Here is a 17,960-nt window from a genome sequence, read left to right as displayed (position 1 = left end):
TAAGTAACTCCACAGAAAAAAAATCTGCAGATGTTAAATCGGGCGAGAGACTGGGCCATAAATCCTTGGATATTAGACGATCACCAAAAAATTCTCTCGGCATACGAAGAGATTCATTAGATGTATGGCAAGTTGCTCCATCTTGTTGTAGCCAAACATCACGTTCGTCTTCTTCCAGGAGAGCAACGAATTGCATTATGAGATCCCCGTACACAGCGGTATCCACTGTTGTCTCAAATAATAACGGTCCCACAATACGACGTCGCAATATTCCACACCATACACCGATTTTAGGAGAGTGCAAGGGTAGTGCATGCAACTGATGTGGGTTTTCTGTCGACCAATGCCTGGAATTTTGGCTGTTGACATACCTATCCAATTGAAACCACATTTCAGGGTTGCAAGGTGTATGTAATTTATTGCATATGTTCGAGAATAACCAACTTTCTTCTTTGTCATTAAAAGTGCCTTAGTGTGATAGCCTGAGGTGAAACACGTCTGTTAGTGACACGTGACACCAACAGTGTTGCCAGTGTCCCTCGTAATATTGTGAAAACATCGATTTTTGGAACAGCCCATTTATTCCCTTCTGCAATGTTTCTGAAACTTCGTCAAAGTTCTTTTTCTGTCAAATTCATTAGATGGCCATCCAAATTGTTCGTTGGTATTGTGAAATGTTGCAATAATTTACCTCAGTGAGTTCTGTGCATCAATATACACGATTTGCAAATATTTTTTTCCCGCCTTTGGCAACACTTTGCTTATTTGTTATTAAAACATGCATGTTCTTACATATGTTTGTCTCTCTAAATTTTCCCAATATGCAGGGCATTCTCTTGGCAGAAAGCGTTTCTTCTCATTCCGTTTCGCTATTCCGTTATACGGTCGTAAACACCGGGTTGCGTGACTTTTCGTATAGCAAGACGACCTTCATACTAAAATGACATGGACTTATTTTATGTTTGTTAACAGAATGTTTTGTTTGTACTTATAGGGTGTTCTGGCTCGAGACGAACCTTTGAAAATCGACGTGAACCCCTTCGTGGAGCAGCTCAAGCATTATGAAGGGAATCGCACAGTCGACGTGAATATTTATGATGAGGAAGATAACAATATTGGCTGCATGCAGATGATTGTTGGGGTAGAGAAGGTTTCGTAAACAGAAGCTGCAGGATAAAACCGAGAGCAACAGAAAAAAATTGGCCCTCAAAATATGAATATTCATTGCTTATTCATTAGAAATCCTTAATTTGCCACGGCATATAGAGTGCTATTTTCTTTAATATATCAGTACAGAATATTTGTAAGAAGATGTGCGTTTTTGTAGAAACCCATAATTTCCTCTTGCTTAGTGAGCTAATAGAACTCTTCTCAATTTAGTACTAGAATTTAGTTCATGTATATTCTTTAGGCAAATTAATAAGGTCTATATTATGTAGGGTTACCTGTAGACATGGGTGTATTTAGGGGGGTTCAACGGGTCCAACCCCCCTTATGGTTCAGTAAAATTTCCAGATTATCTGTTCTATCTGTTTGTTCATAAAAACTTCTTCGTACTTATTTTATTCTCCTAAATTCGAGACGTAAAGGACGGGATACGGATGGGAAGAAAATTGAGTAATTCCACACACTAGATGGGACTGTAGACCAAATTTCTGCAATTCCCTGATAGTTTCGGAATTTCTGCGATAAGAAACTGCATTTGGACTGCCAAATCAGTTATAATTTTTTTCTCTCGAGTCTTCTTAAAGGAATTTGGTTTTTAAAAACGCAGTGCAAGAAAATCAGGGAAACACCGTAACATTCTCGAGTTGTTTGACACAAGATGAACAGAAAAGTATCAATACTAAGTAGCGTGACTTGTGGAAATGTATTCACTAATTGTAGAGCCTTTACAGACTTTAAAATAGAGAAACATTTTAGCAATCTCTTCAGTTACTTTACTGTGGGGAGTTTGAAACATCTTCACTTGTTCTAACCAAATCATTTTCATGCAGTGCACCTTGGGCACCTCAAAATATGGACTGTTCAATACTGTGAACATGCCATTATTTTATAATATAGATATTAAAAGAAAAAACCTAAGATAGAGTTCTGAGAACTTTAATGAAATTTAACTCAAAGTAGAGATACTACTTACGAGACTGTGATGAAGAAACGAAGAGACTTAGAACACCCAGCCGTCAAATCTGAGGGAATAATACACCAGCTGAGAGCACAAAAGAATATTACAAGGTAAACCTTCGTTGTCCAATTTTGGACCATTTTGTAGTAGAATTAAACTCAACGTTTCTCTGAACAAAGTCAACACACTTAATAATTGAAACAACTTATTCCAAAAATGTGAAATGGCTATCATTCATTCATTGGATCAGTGTGTCAAAATGTTGACAGATTGGATTTTGATAGCCTGATCATACCTAGGATTTTCCTGGACAATCCCGGAATGATATCATTTGTCCTGGTGTCCCGAATAGTTTCTTCGGGATGCAAAAATGTCCTGGAATCGATTGGGAAAGAAGAAATGATTAAGACTATACTTTTCTCAACTTTATTTATATTTAAATGCGTAATATTAAAATGCTCATTTTACTAAACAGTCTAACTGTACATACATTGAACCGCTCCCTCTCAATAATACGAGAGTTATCGAGTTACAAGAAGATTCTGCAAATATATTTGACTTCACGATAGCGCCGTCGTCTGCTAGCAGCACATATAGGCCATGTCCGAAAGGTGCAAGACCGTACTTGATTCAATCATCCTACGAGTATGGTCTTGCAGTGCGGTCTTGAAGTCGTGAACTGGAAGTGAAAGTCTTTCGAAATGCACTTCGAATGAAGCCTAAATACAATCAGTAGATAAAACTGAGGACACCTTGTTTTCACTGCGTTTTAAACACTTGTTTCTCACCATAGAAATCAGATAGGATTTTCAAATGTTCAAAAAACAACTTGCTGGTCTAAAAAAGTGGTGCTGGCTTTCTACCTCCTTGATTTCAAACAAATGAACAACGAGTGAGGAAATCACGTGACCCAAGTCTGCAACGATCCGTTTTCCGAGGTATATGGTCTCAATAGCTTGTGTACTTCTCGCTTTCGAACCGCACTATAGGTGACACCACTTCCGTGATGACCATACTTCAAGTCTGTACTTCGTACCTTTCGGACAGAGCCTGAATTTGAGTTGCAGATCTCGTCCATTGCATAGTAAGCTGCTTACTGTAAACAGTCAGTGCTTGGCTGCCCGCACTGTTCAGTCCGCAGTTTGCAAATAAAGTTTCGACATTGTGAGATAGCAGCTTAGTTCATTATGGCACCGAAAAGGAATTGCAAGGTTAATGATATACTTCGAAGTAGATTTCTGTTTCGTTTTAAGAAGTATATGATAATGGATAGGTACATACATACACACAACTTTTTCGGGTCCAGCACACACACCCCTCCCCCTGCCCAACAAGCTTCCGGTCAGCAGTGTAACGGATTTTTACTTATGAAATATAGCAACCATAATCATACCAAAAGTTGACCCCCCCCCCTTACGTGAACTATATATGCGCCCATAACTGTAGACCTCCCACGTTAACACCAAACGTTTAAGTGATTTCTTAGAATATCTCATGTGTGCAGACTGGTAAGTAACATTTGAGAATACTTGTTTAATTTACGAGGATTTCTGATATCCAATGTTAAGCAACACATTCATAAATAATGATATTAGGATTCTTTCGGAAACGATGAAACCTAATAAAAAGATAAGGAAAACCTAAATGAATACCCGCTATTAAACCCTGAATTGTAGATTAACAATGAGTTTTGATCCTACGATAGAAACTTGCATTATTTTTTTGTAATAATATGTAATTTTCAAAAATTTAAAAGCGTTGTGTAAAGTGCTGAATTAAATTGTGATTCGAATTTGATTCACGTAGAATATCTCCAAAATATATGAACAACTTCGTCTTCCATTGAAATGAAGATAATTTGTGGTATTTGAGAGTTTTTCCCAGTGTGTGTGTGTGTGTGTGTGTAGGTGGGAGGGTGGTATATAATAATATAGTTTGTTAATTCATACCTTCACACTCCTTTAATTGTTTACAGCAGAAGTTTCAACAGCGTAGAACAAAAAGGGGAAGAGATTAGATCTTAACAGGAGCCATTAATTACCCCCCCCCCCCGTCCCTATAAAGACCCAGATTAATATGTGTGGAAGTTCTGGGCTAACATCATCGTGAGGTTCTCCCTTTCCATGTAAAATTCATTTATAACATTTAGACCAACTTATGTCAGATATTTGGTTATGGCTTTATCCTTTAAACAAATTTCAAAATATCATTCCATTTTGTTGCCCTTTACAAATCTTTAACCCCCCCCCCCCCATCATCCAGGCCTGCTGATTTGAACACATTTCCGCTACGATCGGTATTGCAGCTACAACCAGTTTTCGTCGTCTTCTTCTTCTAAGAGAACCAAACCCAATTTGCCTAACCTAACCACCACAGATTATTTACTACCCCAAAAAGCTACCAGCCAATGGGAATGCTTGAAGAGGTTGTAGCAGCAATCACTTCCGCTACTCCGCTATAACACCCACTATAGCTCTAATTTCTTGGTTGGGATTTTTAAAGAAGAAGATGAAGAATTGATTGATTGATTTGCTTTATTTTACTTCGCATTTTGTGCCACGTTTGACTAATTTACGGTGATATGATGAAATTGATGAAAGGACACTCATAAAGATCCATGCCCAGGCCGGGATTCGAACCCGGGACCCCTGGCGTCGTGGCGCGATGTGCTAACCACTCCGCCACGTGGACGACTAGAAGAAGAAGAAGAAGTAATAGTAACGATTTTATGCTTTGAAAGTATACAACCTTATGCCTGATGAATGGAAAAGGTTTTTTTTTTATTATCAATAGAAAATGACGGATCAAAAATGAATATACAACCTTATGCCTGATGAAAGGAAAAGGGGCGTTTTTTTCCTCAATATAAAATGACGGAACAAAAAATAATACAGATACGTAGGTTTAAATCATAACTGGTTGACATGTATTTACTGACGGGTATTCAAGTACTTCCGTTACATTTTTAACGGAAGTATACCTTATCTGTTTTCCTCTTTGACAAGTCAGTGTAAAAATATTTTATTTGTTAGCCATTACAGACCCTTTCAGGGACTTCCCCCTTGCATGACTTAATAAGGAAACGCAACATCCTTACTCCAGAACATGACACTCTGCAAACGTATTTTTGAGCTGTACATGTTATGTATTTCCTCGGCAACAAGATCGTTGTTTAAAATCAGATAATTATCAGATAGATTGTTCCATGGGAATTCATGGAGTTTCAGTAGCTGCAACAATGAACCCAATGTCACGAGACACGTGGAAGTACAGTGTTGCCATATCCAGTACGGGAAGAAACATCTAAATTTAAGTTATAAGGTGGTTGAGAATTATTTTCAAGGAACTGGAAGGCCTATGACGCACTCCCCCCAAAAGGTAGAACATTCGATCCCTCCCCTTTTTGCTTAATTATTTACTCAAATTATTTTGGTCAGACAAAATTTGCTGAACAACATGATACAGACATATTTAAGCAATGTATGTTTACCTTATGTACTTTATGCTCGCTTTCATGTTTGCTAACATAAAACGTACAAAACTGATCAGGCTCACTGCCATGCCATTGTTAGTGTACTGAATCTTTTTCTTCACAATTTGTCTGCTCGACAATTTACGTATTAATGTGAACAACCCTCTCCCATCCAAACCGATTCTAATGTCTAAAGGCATAAGAGGTGGTGTTTCATTTCAACCCCTCCACCACCTCGATCACCCACAGGTAGGTAGAAAAACTGTGAATAATTACCAAAACTAAAAATCAATAACAAGTCAATCAAAGAAATAATCCTCCCCATTTTTGTGTGAAGATATATAGAATTGGTATAAAATTTTGTCCCCCCTAAAAATTCCCATGACGCAGGTGCGTCATTAAACACCCTTGTGAGCACCCCTTAACCGACCCATTGATTACAAGACGTAAATAAACAGGAATTTCAAGTGTTTTGCAATAGCAAGGGCAAGCAGTTGGGAGGCTTAAAAAATGTACTTCGGACTTTGTCAGTTGTTCACAAGAAATATACCCATCTCTTTCGCTCACACGGGGCATGTAGTTATTGCGCGAATATGGAGTATATATTGAGAAATGTTCTGAAATATGGAAATAATATGTATAAATAACTGAAATATGTAAAATATGAGCCCAAACCTAATATATGTACAAATATAGAAAATAAAAACTTATGTTTTCTTGTCTACATGCCATGATGCGCAAAGATAATATAAAATAATAATTAATTTCAACTTCGTACATAAATATGTATTTACATATAAATCTGTTCCCTGGTTATCAGATATACCCTCTACCACATAATTACAGCTATACATTGAATTAGCGTGGTTTAAAGAGATATTCCTAACACAGCGATGAAACTGAGAGAATATATTTTTCAGACATCTTGTCAACTCGGCCCACGTAAGCATTTTTAAAAGAGAAAAGAAGACTTATTTTTCAATTTTCGCTCGAAATTTGCTTTTTTCGTGGGTGGGGGAGTAATTGTAATGGGACAACCACACTTTTCTCTCTATCAAAGTCTGCCTGTAATGGTATTTCAGTTAAATAAAAATATGGTGGGATATTCTTTTTCTGGGGTAGAAGATTTTTTCTTATCTGTTCCACACCAAACGTTGAATTGTCTCCTACTTCTTCCAGTTCCATATTTATTTTGTTATAACTGTGTACTCTCCAGAACGAAATAATATCAGACTCTAGATCAGAAATAATAAAATGGTATGTCAATAAAGTAATGCGACTGTTTCAACATGCCTCTGTACATATGTTCAAACTACGAACCAATTTTATTTACTTGAAAATAATTTCCTTTGGAGGACATACACCGCCGGAAACGTTGCTCCCACTCGTTATGGCGGTGCTGGAAGTTAATAACTGGAATCATCTTTAGTTGATCTGTTATAACTTTATCAACGTTAGCCATTGCATCGTTTGAGGTGATTCTCAATTTGGCAACAGGAAAACCCACAAGAACTAATATCATGGAAATAGAGGGAATGAGGTACCACAGAATGTAGTTTGTAGCTAAATATTCATTCACATACACCACCATGTGACAAGGGGCATTTTCATGGTGAAGCACCCAAGTATTGGCAATGCCTAATTCCTATGTTAAAATGCGATGGGCCATGGTGTGGTTCAATATTCAACTCAACAAAACAAGTTCAACTCAAGATCTCGCACTCCTTCCATATTGCTGTCGGTTTTCGAATATGAAGGTCTTCGAGCGTGGGGTCCATCTTTAACAGATTAAGAGTCCTCGAAAATGTCTGGTGAAACTTGAACACTTGTAAACTCATCAAAACATGCTCCTCATAGACTTGTTCATTTTTTCAAATATTTGCATGGCATTTTCACTCACCTTCACACAAAACGAAAGTCTGCTCTTTCATTGTAGCGTCACATGAAGAACAAACAAAAACTTCATGAGAAGCCGCACCAACAATAACCTATTGGTACTAGCGACTTACGACTTGCACGCACAGGCGTGCGCACGGGGGTTAATTGTCCCCCTAATCATGGAATTCCGCATTTTTTTTCCGCGGAGGGACATGCAAGGTATTTTTCCAAGATGCATATTGCCCCGATAATAGTATTGCCCCCTTCAAAAATATCACTTGAATTTGAAAATACCTCATTAATGTAAATTACTATGACTGAAATCAAATTATACGTGTGACATTCAATTTCTAAGGGGTAGGTGTGGCCATCCTTCCCCCCCTGTTCCAGACGTCCATGAACCTACATTCACCTAGAAATTTAGTGTAGAGGAATCTTATCGCCGTTATTAAACGATATTATACTCTTAAAGAAAATTAAGTATTTTCAAGCCGATTAAAGTTCAAAGCAACTACGGGGGAAGGAGGTGCAGTGCTCCAACCACAGGGGTATTGTCCCTCCCTAAACATGGACGGAAATCAATTCTAGGGGGGCAAACATTGATGTAAAAGAAAGCAAGAATCTAAGAGTAGCAGGACAAAGGGAAACTCAAGATGGAATTATTTTTCACGTCTTTCTTGCATTATTTCTTCCAGACGGCCAAGAGCACCTGCAGAGGGCACAGAGGGGCAATTTTCCTCCTCGATATCAAATTTTATACAAATAAAAACACATTTCCTAAAATTTTATTGCTTGCTTCGCTCGTAAAATCTGCTTTTCTTACAGTCTTGCAAGTTTAGAGCTGTAGCTAGGGGTCGACAGGAGTTGGCCCTGAGCTCCTAACGATCTAAATGAAAAATATTGTAAATGAGAATGCCATGGCGCCTCATGAATTCTCTAGCGCCATATTAAATCAATATTGTCTTCAGTTTGTAAAAATTTGGATTTAAAAATTTTCTTGCAAGATTCGCTCGCAATTTTATTGTTTTCTGTATTCCATTGTGTATTGCCAGCGAGAGGCGTTACAACTACTATAGCTCATTTCAGTTCTTACGGCGGGCGCTCTAGAAGCTGGCAGGGGAAGTGGTGAGCGGGGATTACGCAACAGACCAACCAGACAACAGCAGTGGCGCCGAGAGACGCGACGCGGCCGGGAAAAGTACTACGTGAAATTCGTTCTACTGGCCGCTACGTTTCTTATCGTGCTGGATTGGTCGCTTCCCCGCTCCGCACTTCCCCTGCCAGCTTCTAGAGCGCCCGCAGTAAGAACTGAAAAGAGCTAAAAGTACTTCAGACTCTTGCTGCTAATCAGTTGTGTCTTAAATGCATCAACACAATTCAGAGACATTTTTTTTTGTTATGGTGCCTTTATGTTGCTGCTTTATATATATAATATGTATATATATATATATATATATATATATATATATAAGTATAAGTATGTATGTATGTAGTACATATACGCATCAATACAATGAAACTTAAACAGCGAGATATAATGAGGTTTTTCTTTCTCGACTGAACTTTCATCAGGCTTTTGCACCCCCTCATCAGAGGGTCTGCGTACGCCTATGCTTGCACCAACGGCCAATGAGATATTGATCTAGCCTTCCCTTGGCGGGTAATCCCGCAGTATTGTCAATGGGGTGTAGTGTTCCGGGTAATCCCCCAATATTGTTAGATGGGGCGCACTGTTGCCAGTCTGAATATTTTATCGAGAGACCTTGGTCCTGTGAAGTCTCAATCTTACATTTACGAGTGAATTCCTGGAATGGTCTGTGAACAGTATCGTAACTAAAACGCTTTGCGCACCCCCCCCCCCAACTTTCAGTTGTACGGACCTACTAGTTTTTTTTAAAAAAAGCTTTCGTTTCTAAAATATTAATCCAGGCCTACATTTATATTAGGTATAAACAAATAAGAAAGTACATATGTGTAATTTGAATCAATGTAAAAACTGGTACGAAAGGTTAAGACAACAGACAAACTGTAAAAAATTACATATGATAATTATATATGAAAATACACCGTTACAAAACAAATACGATATTGTTAAATTCTCATTACCAGTCCTCTGCATTTTTGATGGAATCAAGTTCTTGGTAGTTTGGTGAAGTCCAGCCCAATCGCTTTGGATGGTCAACAGCACCAGTCCACTCAACTGACTCTTGTCGTTGTGCTTCTCAAGTAATTTTTGGCCAGTTTAAGCTTAGCGAACTGGCTCTCAACTGATGAATATGTCACAGGTAGGGTCAAATACAGTGTAGAAGCTGTGCATACGTCAGGAATGCTACTAGCCAGAATTTTGTTTTCTATCAAGAGGAATTCTGCAACTTCGCTGTTGTTGGACATGTTTCTTCTTTTAATTTCAGTTGACACTATATTCCGAAAACAAACAATTTCTGTAGCTACAGTGCAACATAAATTTTCTTCACATTTCTTCTACAAGCTAGTAGCGGATTTCACTGTAGGGGTGTGGGGCTTGAAAAGGTGAAGCTTTCTTTGATTTATTTGATACTCTGAAATCTATTGTTTACTTGATTTACTAGAATATCTAAAACACGGTAGGAAAGCGCATTTTGTTTCCTGTCTTCTACCCTTCGGCGACGTTCAGCTAATGAAGGTTTTCTTCTAATCGGCTAATTCACTTTCTAAGTTTTTAGCGATTAATATTTTATGTTTCCAGTTGTAGGAACAGAATATAATACGAGGGACATTCCGAAAATAAGTTTCATCAATTTTTTCACAGGGAAGCTGCATTACAAATTGCGAAAACACATTGCCATAACAAAGGACAATCTTTCCTGTATTGACGATGGGAGGAGCGAAAGCAGAGGAGCGCTGGCGCATGCGCAGAGTGCCGAAGAATAGATATAAGCAGCAGACCGACGTGCTCGAGCTCATTCCAGTACAAACCAGTATGGCAGAAAGACGTGTGCTGGAAACGTGGTCACAAATGGAAGTGCGCCACGCTATTGCCACACACTAAGCAAACTGAAATCCGCCATTTGACACAAGAGACCACTGCTCTTGAGTCGAGCGGTTTTGTTCTTGGTCGACAAAGCAAGATCCCACACAGCAAGGGTCACTGCAGAACACATTCGTCGTCTGGGGTGGGAGAGATTGAATCACTCGGCCTACAGCCCCGATCTTGTCCCATCAGACTTCCACATTTTTTCTGCGTTGACGTCAGCACTATCGAGACGTCTCTTTGGAAGCAACGAAGAGGTGCAACAGGCTGTGAAGAACTTCCTTAAATCGCTGGGCACGGATTTTTACCAGAAGGGTTTCTTCAAATTGATTTCACGGTACGACAAATGTATCAATGTCGGTGCCGACTATGTGGGAAAATAGCCAAAAGATTGCATTTTGTTATGACATTGTATTCTTCTGCTTGTAATAAAGCTTCCCTGTGAAAAAATGACGAAACTTACTTTCGGAACGTCCTTCGTATTTTTGGTTGAAAATACATTTGAAAGCCGAATGGAAAACGTTTGTGAACTATCGGTCTTACTTAATTTATCATTCTTACTGTGCGCCCCCCCCCCCCGCATCGCGGGGTTTGCGGGGGTCCTATATACGCCCCTGTCTGTGAATGTAAAATTTGCTAACCTGTGTACTACCTCACCGATGGCGTAGTGGTCGCCTTGGATTCAAGGTTTCCTGTTTGATTCCAGTGGAGGATCATTGCATCGTGGTTTGGATCCAACTTTAATCTGCATGTCCAGCTCTAAGCATAACTTGAAATTGATACAAACTTAGAATAGAGGAGTTAATAATCAACTAACAATGACAGGCAAGTGATAATGTGAAACGAAGAATTCGCTGTGTATTGTTTTTTTTTTATTATTGTAATCGGCAAATGGTACTACTATAATGGCACTACTATGCATATTTACTAGCAAAAAAAAACAGAAAAACATTGCCATGGCCAACATTAGTTGGAAGATTGGAGATTGTTATTTTATTTCCTAACGAGACCCCAATTGTGATCACGACGATGGATCAAAGTCAAACGTTTGGGTTCCTAGATGGAATTGATCTTCGGCCTAGTGGCGCACAGTCGTGGAAAGAAAAAAAATACTTCCCTGATAAGTAAGGTGACCATAATATTTTGTCCCAAAAACGAGACATCCCAAGAATGTCAGTCCTCCCCTCCCACCAACTTTTCGGAAATATCTGTAAGGGTAATTATAAAATTATTGTTATTGAAGTATGGATCACATAAATGATACTTCATAAATATGATATCCCGTTGTCCAAAGGTATTATTATAATTTCGGTGTGATGTACAGTGTTTCTGGTCTCTTCTGATCAACTTTGATGTTAGTTCGACGTTGAAGTTAAGGAGTGCCAGAAGTATTTATCAGAAGAATCGATCTTCTTCTTCTTGAGAACAATTTTATTTTTCACCAACGGTTCATGAAACTCCCCACATATCTGACATACAGCGCGAGATCTGTAGCCTATTTTTAGTTTGTGTCAAGATGCAAGAATTTAAATTCTTGTTACAGGTTTGTATTGAAACTGCGCGTACGCCATGCCTATTTATTGCTCTTTAAATATCGGAACACACACAAAGCAGTACAACTGTCTGCTTGAATATTCTCGACGACAACGGAACATTTTGACTGTTATGAAGTGCTTGAAACAGTAGGGTTGTTTTGCCATGGCGAAGCCAAGATGCTATTTAAAAACTCCCATGAACATTTTTTTTTAAATGAGACATCTCTTAAATTTGGATTTGATTTTGATACTAATTCGTAGACTTTTATAAAACGGGACAAATAGTGGTTTTTAATAATATCGACGGGACGACCGGGACAAGCCTCTGAAACGGGACTGTCCCGGTCAAAACGGAACGTATGGTCACCATACCCATAAGACTACTGGTATTAACGCTCTATGGGGAAGGTACTTTTTTTTTCCATTACTGTACACTCCCTTTTACAGTCGTAGCGGGAGTTTTAAAACAAGCAGTCACCCCTTCATTTCAAGTATATACGTATTTATGCATATATGTATAACACTTGATCTTTCTCTTCACACTCACTATGATGACAGAAATGTTGAATACCAGCTAGATAGTGGTAGCATGCCATCTCTGGATGTATGGAATGTTCGTTACTGCCTCGGACCACTCGTACCAAAATCAGAGCAGGGCTTCCCCGATGGCGCAGTGGTAGCGTTGTCGCCTTGTAATCAAGGGGTCCTGGGTTCGATACCCGGTGGAGGCACAAGTGGTTCGGATCCCACTTTAAACTGTAGGTTCAGTCCCGATTAGCCTTACTGTGCATAAAGTGGACTTGAAACAACATATTGATCAACTATCGATCAAAATCAGAGCAGTTCTCATTTAAATGCGAGGGAGCCATTTGTATTTAGAATTAATGGATATATTTATAAAATGTGTATAATATATGTATTTCCATCTTCCTAGGGACTCCACACTTAATCAAAGATTTTCAGTTGAGCGTAGGGATGCATTTACAAGCCTGTGAAGAACTCAAGTTGTTAACAACATTTTCTAATTCTCTCATAAATATTTGTTTCTACACAAGACAATATTAGTGAAATATTTTGTATGTACTTTTTTATATAAACTTTTCTACTTCTACATTTCAAAGAGAAAGAAAAAGCGTTCAGTTCTAGAGAAGAGGAATTTTATTACAAAAACGGAGGAAGAAAGCCTGTTGTCAATCTTGAAAATAAACGACACACCTTTGAAATGTGAGTATTGAAGCGTGAGTCACTTTTTGTCCACTCATTTCACTACAGTGTACCTAGTGATAGATATATTTTATTGTATCCTTATCTTTAATAGTAGAAGTGATGAAATTGACACCAAACTTGACCGAAGCCTCTTTCTTAAAGGTATGAAGTTATGGTACGTACATGTTACATGCATGTCTCGACAATGGGAAGCTGAAAGGGGTAGATTTCTTTCATTTAACGTAGGGAAACCTGTAGAAGGACTTCTCGATCTTAGGTACTATGAAACAGTACACAGAGGTCAGATATAGCTCCAAAAAGGCAGAGATGGCAACATTGCATGCATACATACATACATACATGCATACATACAGCAGTCGTGTGAAGGATCGCAGTTTCGAATTTCTGCAGGTGAACATGCAACACATGCAAGAAAACAATCTCGGTAGTTCATCTATTGGCCGGAAATATTGTTATCACGCCAATTCATTTGTTACTGAGCGAATGAGGAATTGCAGCTCTCAGAGAAGTTCGAACTGATCGGGACAAGTAGCTATATCACGCCTGCGAGAAGATGTCTGTTCTAAGGTTCCTGCTCTTCACAATTACCATCTCCTGTTGCATTCTAGCTAACATTGCGGATCAACATTTTACAACAGTGAGTTTTTTTCATATACACTTGTAATCAGTTGATCAAAACAATCTGCTTAATAATTGATTTTTGAACATTAATCTTTTGTGTTAATTCGTAGCTACGTAGAATCATCCGTTTCGGACATTGCGCGATTGGAATATCATATTTAAAAACAATTGTCAACATTAGTTTGGATGATCTATTTGCTCATTTACAAGGTCTGCATTCTTATTGGTATTATGAATTTCAGTGGACATTAAATGTTGTAGAAGTGACAGATGCGGTTTCAAATTCAGCCCTTTCTTAGTACATAAGCCAAGATGCGAAAAGGTTTAAAAAAATATTTTACCTGCATGGAATATTAATAATTGGCACCCATGTTAAATAAATCAGTCATAGGTCAGTCAGAAATACTAGGGTGGATGTCTCCAAACATTTTGACCTTTAGGGTCATTTCAAGGTCATACATAACTTTCAGTCTTTCAAACAAAGTCATGTACCATATCAAAATAAAGTTACGAGACGAACAGTTTGGTGATATTTTTAGGTCAGAAGTATTCTATGTAGATGAAAGTCCATTCCAATATTTCTGTCAGACCTGTGGACGATTGACTGGTTTAGCATTGGTGCTTAACATTCAATTCATTACAAGTTTTTCGAAGCTTGCTCAGAGAAAAGTAGCCCATGTTCCAGTCTTGACCGCATTCTATGTACGGCCCTCGAGACAATTTTAGATATATCAAAAAGAATAAATAACGATATGCCAATACTAAATTGTGGTATGAACGTTTTTATTATATTATGCTATTAAAATATTTCAATAAACAATTTTATCGAACACTCATGCGCTCAAGTAAGTTTTGAAAACGATAGAAATATATCAAGAATAAGCAACAACTGTTGGTCTGCAAGACAAAGAATACTACAAAATTCAACAAACAAACCAAAGTGTTCTTAATATATCGAACCATACTTCACAAATTTAAATTTGTTTCATTAACATCGAAAGTTTGAGTACATTTGTTTTAAGTCCACTTTTTGCACAGATAGAGTATTCGGGACTGAATTTTCTGTTTAAGGTGGGATCCGAACCACTGTGTGTCTCCACCGAGTGTCAAACTTCAGACCCTTTGAATGCGAGGGATATCGAAAGTAGTCTATTGTTTATCTACTATCGGATTAAAAGTTATAGATACCCAAGTTTGGACTCCAATTCAAAACTAGCCAGTAAACCTATCAAAAACAAGTTATATCAAAAGTTAGCGTATTCAATTCTGAGTTAATCATACTAACAATGTTTTTTTCGAGTATGTCTTATATTTTTTATGTTGGTGAGAACAAAAATAGGGCCGGTTTCTTTGAGTTTTGCAAACGATCGCTCTTTTTGAAATTATATAAATCAAAAACGGGTTGTCCGATCGTGACGAAATTTTAGTATGAATGAGGCACAAAAATTCTAAAAAGAAATCTTGATTTTCATATTTTTAAAATTTGTCAAGAAACCGTTATAATCAATTTTGCGAAACAACTTTCTCCCAGTATTAGGTAGTCCTACAAATACAATGTTAGTATTGTTTTGAAGTTCTTTGCATCTGTTTATAAAATCCAATACCGTTATCAATTCACATTGAGATACCGATTTTACACATATTTTTATTCACAGAGTAAAGATGTACTTGGAACGTGGTACCATGCCACACAGCAATGTCCGTTGAACAGCGGAAACTGCGGGCTGGCACTATGAGTCGGTGTTTCCTGTGTTGTCACGTTCCACGTTCATCTTTACTCCGCTGAATAAAAATCTGTGTAAAATCGGTTTCTCAATGTGATAGCTCTTTTCAGTTCTTACGGCGGGCGCTCTAGAAGCTGGCAGGGGAAATGGGGAGCGGGAAAGCAACCAATCCAGCACGATAGGAAACGTAGCGGCCAGTAGAACGAGTTTGACGTAGTACTTTTTCCCGCCGCGTTGTGTCTCTCGGCGCCACTGCTGTTGTCTGGTTGGTCTGTTGCATAATCCCCGCTCCCCACTTCCCCTGCCAGCTTCTGGAGCGCCCGCCGTAAGAACTGAAAAGAGCTATGAATTGATAACGAAAATGGATTTTAAAAACAGATGCAATAAGTTTCAAAACAATACTAATGTATTTGTAGGACTACCCAATACTAAGAGAAAGTTGTTTCGCAAAATTGTTAATAAAGGTTTTTTTGACAAATTTTTAAAATCTGGAAATTAAGAGTTGTGTTTAAAACCTTTCTGCCTGCACCATACGAAAATTTCATCACGATCGGACAAGCCGTTTTTTATTTATAGAATTTCAAAATGTGCGATCGTTTGCAAAACTAAAAAAAATACCCTTCTTTGTTCTCACGGCGATAAAAAATATAAGACATACTCGAAAAAAATTGGTTAGTATGGATTAACGCAGAATTGAGTAAGCTACATTTTGATATCACTTATTTTTATTTAGGTCTACTGGTCAATTTTTAATCGGAGTCCAAATTCGAGTATCTATATATTTTAATCCGATTGTACGAAGCTGTTTCCATCAAATTCTATTTGGTTTATTTTACGTTGTTTTTCTATCTTATAGTCTAATCGAGAACATGAGGATGAACGATAAACAGGATAAACACATTCCTTGACCAGGGTTCGAAGCTGGGACACCTGGCTTGATGCTTGCGCACTCTGCCAAGAAGCCGGTTGCTATTTAGTTATCTTATGTTAGGTTAATCGTTATATGCAAGTGAACGGCTCCCTTTATCATACTTGTAAGCTTTCAGCATGCCGAGGTTGGCAACACTGTTGGTGATGGCAATCTGCCTACAACCACCCGCCGTCCACACTGGGACAGAAGGCGGAACAACTTTTCTCGAAAATTTCATAATATTGCTATACTCTATCCTGAGGATCTGTGAAGCAAGGCTTCGCGTAACTGTTGAGAAGGGGAGAAACCGAGTGGCCTGAGTGAAGAAGTACACATTGCTGCTAACAGCTGGTAGCTGCAGCCGCATTTTCCTCTTCATGCGCTCACTTCCCCTATCACACGTTCATTGGTCGAGCCCTCTCGAATCACTACAGAGACGTGTTTTCGTTCGCTCGCTCCAGAGATTCCCGAGATAATATGGAATTATCTGAACAAGCGATTGTTGCTTGAAATTCTTGAAAGAGTAGGTGTTTTACTGAACGAATAGGCAGGTAATAATTATTTTTTCTTTCTTATCGACTAAGCGATGAGAAAGAGGAATCTGTGTAACCTTTTTACATACACACGATAGAAGTTTTGTACTCACTTAATCTTTATGCCGGATATGGTTATACATGTAAAAATTCTAACAGTTATATAAATTGTTGCAAGAACCTTGTGTATCTTTAATCCTGACAGTAGGCCTTGACGATGGCGCAGTGGTAGCGTCGTCGCCTTGTAATCGATACCCGGTGGAGGCACATGGTAGTTCGGATCCCACTTTAAACTGTAGGTCCAGTCCCGATTAGCCTTACTGTGCATAAAGTGGACTTAAAACAACAATTCAAGTCCTGACAGTAATTGAAGATACTGAGAGACGATAAAAGTTTGATAGCTACGATCTACAAGGTGAATTCATATGATCTTGACAGAAAGTATTGTTGGGAGAGACGTATTTTAGCAAAAGCCATAAAATGTAACCTTATACACCGCTCGTGTCTGTCAATCCGTCCCTCCGAGTCAACTATCCAGAACACAGAAATCAGAAGAGTTATAAAACCACGATTCGTTGGACTGACAATGAATGCCAAATAATTGCTCAACACAACAAATCTCAACTCGGTCAATCCGCCCTTTGAAAGGTAGCAAATTTGAGGATCTAAATTTTTCTGCAAATGAAGTTCTATAAGAAGCATTGAATATTTTGTTTATCATGTTCATTTGTGTGTAGAGATGAAACAATTTAACATCAAGAATCAACACACTTTTTAGGTTTCGATATCTAAGAAACAATTTGAGTTACTCGTAGATATACGAAAATTAGTGCAATGAAAGTCTTGTAAATATTGTACAGACTCATATTCGGTCTCTCGAAGTCAACGATCGAAAGAATCGATACCTATCGATTTCTAAGAAATT

General features: G+C 38.2%; 1 protein-coding gene across 2 annotated transcripts in view; it reads left to right on the top strand.

The window, feature by feature from the left end:
• Window positions 1-17,960, top strand: part of LOC146000089 (uncharacterized) — a 216,517-nt gene that overhangs the window by 187,717 nt on the left and 10,840 nt on the right. Inside the window, exon 1 of one of the 2 annotated variants that reach the window (XM_083137421.1) lies at window positions 13,730-13,884. The exons of the other annotated variant lie outside the window; for it this stretch is intronic. Within the exon in view, the coding sequence (XP_082993547.1) occupies window positions 13,801-13,884 (84 nt within the window). The 5' untranslated portion in view covers window positions 13,730-13,800. Of the gene's footprint in view, window positions 1-13,729; window positions 13,885-17,960 lie in introns of those variants that run through there. 2 annotated transcript variants of the gene reach the window in all.

Source organism: Lepisma saccharinum, chromosome 16 (genome assembly GCF_977018435.1).
Source record: "Lepisma saccharinum chromosome 16, izLepSacc3.1, whole genome shotgun sequence".
NCBI lineage: Eukaryota > Metazoa > Arthropoda > Insecta > Zygentoma > Lepismatidae > Lepisma > Lepisma saccharinum.
Note: the sequence above shows the minus strand (reverse complement) of the source record. Positions and strands in the feature narration are given on the sequence as shown.